General features: G+C 41.5%; 1 protein-coding gene across 1 annotated transcript in view; it reads right to left on the minus strand.

The window, feature by feature from the left end:
* Positions 1-466: 466 nt before the first annotated feature.
* The window catches only part of LOC115214509 (serine-rich adhesin for platelets-like), a 98,205-nt gene continuing 90,107 nt past the window's right edge, over positions 467-8,564 (minus strand). Inside the window, exons 18-20 of the mRNA XM_036504416.1 lie at positions 7,909-8,013; positions 2,053-2,198; positions 467-526 (exon numbers count right to left, since the gene is read on the minus strand). Of these exons, the coding sequence (XP_036360309.1) occupies positions 467-526; positions 2,053-2,198; positions 7,909-8,013 (311 nt within the window). The remainder of the gene's footprint in view (positions 527-2,052; positions 2,199-7,908; positions 8,014-8,564) is intronic.

The following is an 8,564-nucleotide window of genomic DNA, read 5'->3' on the forward strand; positions in this document are numbered from 1 at the left end:
TAATTATATAAGATGTTCATAAATTACTTTTAGAAAGGATAACTCACCAGGTTATGTGTAACCAATGCAGCCCCACGAGGAAGCATTCTGATGTTTTTAATTGTAAAGCTAATTTATGGACACATATTTCGCACTGCAGACGTTTATAATTTTCAACGCAGCCCTTGGACCCCGAGTTCTCCTTTTGTGGACCCCAGGATTCCTCAGACTCCAAGTGCTGTAGATCATTATAGAAGTTCATATCAAGGGAATACAGCAACACGATTTCAATCTCCCATTGTATCTAATCCTTTTTACTCTGGTTTTCAATTCCATTTGGAAAAATATGAACGTAACATCTTTCATTTCACTCAGTGTAAAATACGAGATCTTCAAGCTTCTCCGCGGCCACCCAACAATTTCATCCCTACTATTTCCTACTGTCATAAGTAAGGGAAGAACACAGATAATTTAGTCTTACATGTGCCTAGAAAGATGAAATAGTCAAGGCTGGGATGCCTTTGATACGATTTTGGTGACATTTGATCTAAAGTACAGGCATAAAGAGTTATAATGAAATATCACAAGGCCTTTTGATTACGTTGTTGAATGTGTTCTGTCCTTATATAATGCTGCAGGATATCATCTGGAGGATATTTGGTAGCTATTTATTTCTGGCTTAGCAAGTGGAGCGGCTGTGCAGAACATTGATTTCCACCCTTTTCACTACTAAGAATCCCTCTTATTTAAATTAACTTTCCAACAGACCTCAGGATTTTGAAAGTCTGTCAACTCAGTAACCCGATTTTGACAATTAACAACAAACTTGTTTTTGGAGTAAAGATTGTTTCCTAACATAACATGGCAGTCCTGGTTTATGACGAATGTTGCTGTAATTTAGCCACAGGGGACATCGTCTCCAGCTGCCTATACGACACAGTCTGTGTCCTTATATTTTCGCACAAGGGAATCTAGCACCCCCACTCAGCTCAAAACAATATCTGTGTATCGCAATTTCCGGGTCATTTCCCTTCATCAGCACAGGATAATTGTTCAGCTAGAGGTGACGCTTCCAAATTCCCGTTCGAAATATATAGTTTTCAAAGTGACAACTAGTCACTGATCTATAAATTAGAAAACTAGTATTTTTAAATCTCACAACGAGAGATATTCAACAACAGTACTTCGGAGGGGCTAAATTACAGCAACATTCGCCCTAAACCAGGACTGCCATCTTACGTTGGCAAACAATCTTTACTCAAAAGAACTGTTGCTGAATATCTCTCGTTGTGCGATTTAAAAATAGTAATTTTCTAAACTTGTTTTTCCTAGTTTCATCTCTTAATTGAAACAAATGAATAATTATGTTACTGAGTAATTATATAAGATGTTCATAAATTACTTTTAGAAAGGATAACACACCAGGTTACGTGTAACGAATGCAGCCCATGAGAAAGTGTTCTGATGTTTTTAATTGTAAAGCTAATTTATGGACACATATTTTGCACTGCAAACGTTTAAAATTTTCAGCGCAGCTCATGAACCCCGAGTTCTCCTTTTGTGGACACCAGGATTCATCAGACTCCAAGATGGTAACCGCAAGTGTAGAGGCTTCTTTGTGGGCTGGTTGGGGCATTACTCTCAGCATTGGGTTCCTACCTGGCAGTAGGACGTTCGCTGGTTAACAACTTCTACCTTCGCAAGGAAAGGAGTTGTGTTGAGCAGTTTATCAAGATATCAAGTTATTCGCATTACAGAGAATGATCCAACTGCTTACAAAAGCGGAAGACTTCACTGAAGAAATAGGCGAGCCAGATGATAATCTTAAACAGAGAAACATATTAAGCCCACCCCAGTAACAATATTATTGATTTTTAATATGGACACGAGACCATAAATTTTGTGAGAAGGAACAGCTGATTATACGGGCCTTAGAACGTAGCTGGTATATAGTTTATGTAGACTTATAGCATGAAAATTGAAAAAAAATTGGCCTGGCGAGATTTGAACTTGGAATGTAAAAGGAGGGTTTTATAATTTCATCTGTTCTGAAATTAGATTTGTTCTACTCACCGTTTCAAGATATTCGTACGTATCTGGTACTTGCAGTAAACAAGACGTTACACCGGCTGGCATCTTAAATTCGATCGCACCCATTCCAGATGCGCTACTACTTGCAATGACGGATATTTTGTACTTCATGCCAGCCTGCAACACATCTGCAAGAGGAATAGTCATTGTTATTGTGTGTGACTGTGCGCATGCGCATGCTAACAAATATACCACATTAATTAGCGGTTTGTTGGGACACAATATTTTTTTTTGTTTTATCCACGGAATGCAAGGCAAGAACTGGAGATCATTTAGTGTCTCTAAAATTTCTTGAAATATATCAACGCCAACTTTAGTATGTGTTATTCATGCAGCAAGCGTCCCTACGTATGCTCCCCATGTCCTTCTTGTAAGTTACCATGCCATTCAGTGTACATGTACTAAAACTTTTATCGTCTTTCATCATTCTTAGATCTGGCAATTCAGGATAGACTATATTTAGCTAATGAGGTTTAGTAATAACGAAATATTCTCAAAGTTATTCCCGTATAACCGTAGATCGTCCTCACTCTCCATAACACTCTATTCAATTACTTAACTAATTAAAATTCTAGGTTGTCCCTCAAACAAGAATTAATAAACTATTACGATAACGACACTTCACTCATCACTACGGTTTTTTGATAATCACATAATTTAGCTTAACGCTTACTTTATCTGTTTCTTTATTACCCACAAGGGGCTAAACAGAGAGGGGACGAACAAGGACAGACAAACGGATTAAGTCGATTATGTCGACCCCAGTGCGTAACTGGTACTTATTTAATCGACCCCGAAAGGATGAAAGGCAAAGTCGACCTCGGCGGAATTTGAACTCAAAACGTAACGGCAGACGAAATACGGCTACGCATATCGCCCGGCGTGCTAACGTTTCTGCCAGCTCGCCGGCTCAAGGAACCGACAACTCGGGCAGTCTCTCGGGCGCCTTCTGCTAGGTGGGCGCCTAGGAGGGCGTAACAAAGACAAGGAAATATCCACGACCGTCAGCTTGTACATGCCGAAATTCAGCTTGCCCGGGGTGCCAGCAACAGTAGGGCCGGCCCTGGTGTCTAGGCTGCAAGTGGATAATGTATGGCTGAATAATGTTAGGAAGGAACAAAGGGTAAGTGTCACCTGTGTTAGAGTAGGCGTTGTTGGATATGGCAGCAAGTTATTGTTGTTCGGAAAGAAGAAACTGGGGATGAAAGGTCGAACCCTTGGGGCTTGCGAGAGTTGATGGATTGAGGGAAAGAAAGAGCTCACTCGACACACGCAGTAACCGTCCGATCTGAGTGGAAGCTTTTGATACTAAATGAAGAGAAACCATTGGCAGGAAGTGCCAAAAGAGGATTCACATGTTAGGTAGGGTTGGAAGAGGATTCACATGTTAGGTAGGGTTAGAAGAGGATTCACATGTTAGGTAGGTTGGAAGAGGATTCACATGTTAGGTAGGGCAAGAAGAGGATTCACATGTTAGGTAGGGTTGGAAGAGGTTTCACATGTTAGGTAGGGTTGGAAGAGGTTTCACATGTTAGGTAGGGTTAGAAGAGGATTCACATGTTAGGTAGGTTGGTAGAGGATTCACATGTTAGGTAGGGTTAGAAGTGGATTCACATGTTAGGTAGGGTTGGAAGAGGATTCACATGTTAGGTAGGGTTGGAAGAGGTTTCACATGTTAGGTAGGGTTAGAAGAGGATTCACATGTTAGGTAGTTTGGAAGAGGATTCACATGTTAGGGAGGGTTAGAAGAGGATTCACATGTTAGGTAGGTTGGAAGAGGATTCACATGTTAGGTAGGGTTGGAAGAGGATTCACATGTTAGGTAGGGTTGGAAGAGGATTCACATGTTAGGTAGATTGGAAGAGGATTCACATGTTAGGTAGGGTTAGAAGAGGATTCACATGTTAGGTAGGGTTGGAAGAGGATTGACATGTTAGGTAGGGTTGGAAGAGGTTTCACATGTTAGGTAGGGTTAGAAGAGGATTCACATGTTAGGTAGTTTGGAAGACGATTCACATGTTAGGTAGGGTTGGAAGTGGATTCACATGTTAGGTAGGTTTGGAAGAGGATTCACATGTTAGGTAGTGTTGGAAGAGGTTTCACATGTTAGGTAGGGTTGGAAGAGGATTCACATTTAGGTAGGGTTGGAAGAGGATTCACATGTTAGGTAGTGTTGGAAGAGGTTCACATGTTAGGTAGGGTTGGAAGAGGATTCACATGTTAGGTAGTGTTGGAAGAGGTTTCACATGTTAGGTAGGGTTGGAAGAGGTTTCACATGTTAGGTAGGTTGGAAGAGGATTCACATGTTAGGTAGGTTGGAAGTGGATTCACATGTTAGGTAGGGTTAGAAAGGATTCACATGTTAGGTAGGGTTGGAAGAGATTCACATGTGAGGTAGGGTTGGAAGTGGATTCACATGTAGGTAGGGTTGGAAGAGGATTCACATGTTAGGTAGAGTTGGAAGAGGTTTCACATGTTAGGTAGGGTTGGAAGAGGTTTCACATGTTAGGTAGGGTTGGAAGAGGATTCACATGTTAGGTAGGGTTGGAAGAGGATTCACATGTTAGGTAGGGTTGGAAGTGGATTCACATGTTAGGTAGGGTTGGAAGAGGATTCACATGTTAGGTAGTGTTGGAAGAGGTTTCACATGTTAGGTAGGGTTGGAAGAGGTTTCACATGTTAGGTAGGGTTGGAAGAGGATTCACATGTTAGGTAGGGTTAGAAGAGGATTCACATGTTAGGTAGGTTGGAAGAGGTTTCACATGTTAGGTAGGGTTGGAAGAGGTTTCACATGTTAGGTAGGGTTGGAAGAGGATTCACAAGTTAGGTAGGGTTGGAAGTGGATTCACATGTTAGGTAGGGTTGGAAGAGGATTCACATGTTAGGTAGGGTTGGAAGAGGTTTCACATGTTAGGTAGGGTTGGAAGAGGTTTCACATGTTAGGTAGGTTGGAAGAGGATTCACATGTTAGGTAGGGTTGGAAGAGGATTACATGTTAGGTAGGGTTGGAAGAGGATTCACATGTTAGGTAGGGTGGAAGAGGATTCACATGTTAGGTAGGGTTGGAAGAGGATTTACATGTTAGGTAGGGTTGGAAGAGGATTCACATGTTAGGTAGGGTTGGAAGAGGATTCACATGTGAGGTAGGGTTGGAAGAGGATTCACATGTTAGGTAGGGTTAGAAGAGGATTCACATGTTAGGTAGTTTGGAAGAGGATTCACATGTTAGGTAGGGTTGGAAGAGGTTTCACATGTTAGGTAGGTTTGGAAGAGGATTCACATGTTAGGTAGTGTTGGAAGAGGATTCACATGTTAGGTAGGGTTGGAAGAGGATTCACATGTTAGGTAGGGTTAGAAGAGGATTCACATGTTAGGTAGGGTTAGAAGAGGATTCACATGTTAGGTAGTTTGGAAGAGGATTCACATGTTAGGTAGGGTTGGAAGAGGTTTCACATGTTAGGTAGGGTTGGAAGAGGATTCACATGTTAGGTAGGGTTGGAAGAGGATTCACATGTTAGGTAGGGTTGGAAGAGGATTCACATGTTAGGTAGGGTTGGAAGAGGTTTCACATGTTAGGTAGGGTTAGAAGAGGATTCACATGTTAGGTAGTTTGGAAGACGATTCACATGTTAGGTAGGGTTGGAAGTGGATTCACATGTTAGGTAGGGTTGGAAGAGGATTCACATGTTAGGTAGTGTTGGAAGAGGTTTCACATGTTAGGTAGGGTTGGAAGAGGATTCACATGTTAGGTAGGGTTGGAAGAGGATTCACATGTTAGGTAGTGTTGGAAGAGGTTTCACATGTTAGGTAGGGTTGGAAGAGGATTCACATGTTAGGTAGTGTTGGAAGAGGTTTCACATGTTAGGTAGGGTTGGAAGAGGTTTCACATGTTAGGTAGGGTTGGAAGAGGATTCACATGTTAGGTAGGGTTGGAAGTGGATTCACATGTTAGGTAGGGTTAGAAGAGGATTCACATGTTAGGTAGGGTTGGAAGAGGATTCACATGTGAGGTAGGGTTGGAAGTGGATTCACATGTTAGGTAGGGTTGGAAGAGGATTCACATGTTAGGTAGTGTTGGAAGAGGATTCACATGTTAGGTAGGGTTGGAAGAGGTTTCACATGTTAGGTAGGGTTGGAAGAGGATTCACATGTTAGGTAGGGTTGGAAGAGGATTCACATGTTAGGTAGGGTTGGAAGTGGATTCACATGTTAGGTAGGGTTGGAAGAGGATTCACATGTTAGGTAGTGTTGGAAGAGGTTTCACATGTTAGGTAGGGTTGGAAGAGGTTTCACATGTTAGGTAGGGTTGGAAGAGGATTCACATGTTAGGTAGGGTTAGAAGAGGATTCACATGTTAGGTAGGTTGGAAGAGGTTTCACATGTTAGGTAGGGTTGGAAGAGGTTTCACATGTTAGGTAGGGTTGGAAGAGGATTCACATGTTAGGTAGGGTTGGAAGTGGATTCACATGTTAGGTAGGGTTGGAAGAGGATTCACATGTTAGGTAGGGTTGGAAGAGGTTTCACATGTTAGGTAGGGTTGGAAGAGGTTTCACATGTTAGGTAGGTTGGAAGAGGATTCACATGTTAGGTAGGGTTGGAAGAGGATTTACATGTTAGGTAGGGTTGGAAGAGGATTCACATGTTAGGTAGGGTTGGAAGAGGATTCACATGTTAGGTAGGGTTGGAAGAGGATTTACATGTTAGGTAGGGTTGGAAGAGGATTCACATGTTAGGTAGGGTTGGAAGAGGATTCACATGTGAGGTAGGGTTGGAAGAGGATTCACATGTTAGGTAGGGTTAGAAGAGGATTCACATGTTAGGTAGTTTGGAAGAGGATTCACATGTTAGGTAGGGTTGGAAGAGGTTTCACATGTTAGGTAGGGTTGGAAGAGGATTCACATGTTAGGTAGTGTTGGAAGAGGATTCACATGTTAGGTAGGGTTGGAAGAGGATTCACATGTTAGGTAGGGTTAGAAGAGGATTCACATGTTAGGTAGGGTTAGAAGAGGATTCACATGTTAGGTAGTTTGGAAGAGGATTCACATGTTAGGTAGGGTTGGAAGAGGTTTCACATGTTAGGTAGGGTTGGAAGAGGATTCACATGTTAGGTAGGGTTGGAAGAGGATTCACATGTTAGGTAGGGTTGGAAGAGGATTCACATGTTAGGTAGGGTTGGAAGAGGATTCACATGTTAGGTAGGGTTGGAAGAGGATTCACATGTTAGGTAGGGTTGGAATAGGATTCACATGTTAGGTAGGCTTAGAAGAGGATTCACATGTTAGGTAGGGTTAGAAGAGGATTCACATGTTATGTAGGGTTGGAAGAGGATTCACATGTTAGGTAGGGTTGGAAGAGGTTTCACATGTTAGGTAGGGTTGGAAGAGGATTCACATGTTAGGTAGGGTTAGAAGAGGATTCACATGTTAGGTAGGGTTGGAAGCTTCGCGAATGTTGGTTCGACAACGTTGCTTTCACTAAATTCCTTTCAGCCAAAAGTCCACTAGTGGGTGACGCAGGTATTTGGACTACTATTGGATCTGGCTGTATAGAAACTGTGGGAATGGTCATTAAGGAAAGAAGAGAAAGAAAGAGAGAGGGGCGGGGGAAATTTAAACTGTTTCGTGTCGTCTTTTTTAATGGCTGTCTGCATTAATTTCGAGATATTAAAAGGGAGATTGCTGACTGGATCAGAGGGGCTGCTTTGTGAATAATGGAGGAGAGAGAGGGAGATGAGAAGAAGAGGAGGAAAGATATGGAGTAGGGAAGATGATGATGATGATGATGATGAGGAGGAGGAGGAGGAAAAGGAATAGGAGGAAGAAACAGAAAACAACTCACTTGGTTTGATAATAATGTAACTGAAGAAATAATTCGGATTCACTTCAGTTTTGGGACTTTTCTCATCCTGATTGTCAGGATTATTTATGTCGAAATAACCATAATCTGCAAAATAAAGACAAAAATATTTAAATTTCTTACATGTGTTGTTATTTAACCGTAGGCCAGTCATGATCGAGCTGGCCTATGGTCATAGGCATTCCAGAGGGAACTAATCTCAGTTGTGATATGAAGGACATTATTTGGCTGCTATTTCTAGCAGGCCCCGTTATTCCATTATTATTAATGCGTTTCAAATTATTTTTTGATCCTCATTTGTTATGAGATGTTACATGTAGCTGTTTTTGTTGTTGTTACAAATGTGGTTGCTGTTTGAGTTGATGTCAGCCCTTATCAACAAGACATATGATCAAAATCATCCCAATCATGACCATCTCATCTTTAAGGAAATATGTTTCGATGTTATTACAATCTCATCAGCAAAGTATACCTGTTGCCGTATTTACCGAAGATAAAACAGAATAGTTAAAGTGACTGTAAATGACACTTAAGAGACATGTCGGGAAACATAGTCCAATGTGTGATTTCCTTTATATGATAGGGTGTGATTTAAATGAAATTCGGTTGCTATTTCTTGCATGTTCAGCCCAAGGACT

The sequence above is a fragment of the Octopus sinensis genome, linkage group LG7, assembly GCF_006345805.1.
Source record: "Octopus sinensis linkage group LG7, ASM634580v1, whole genome shotgun sequence".
Taxonomy (NCBI): Eukaryota; Metazoa; Mollusca; class Cephalopoda; order Octopoda; family Octopodidae; genus Octopus; species Octopus sinensis.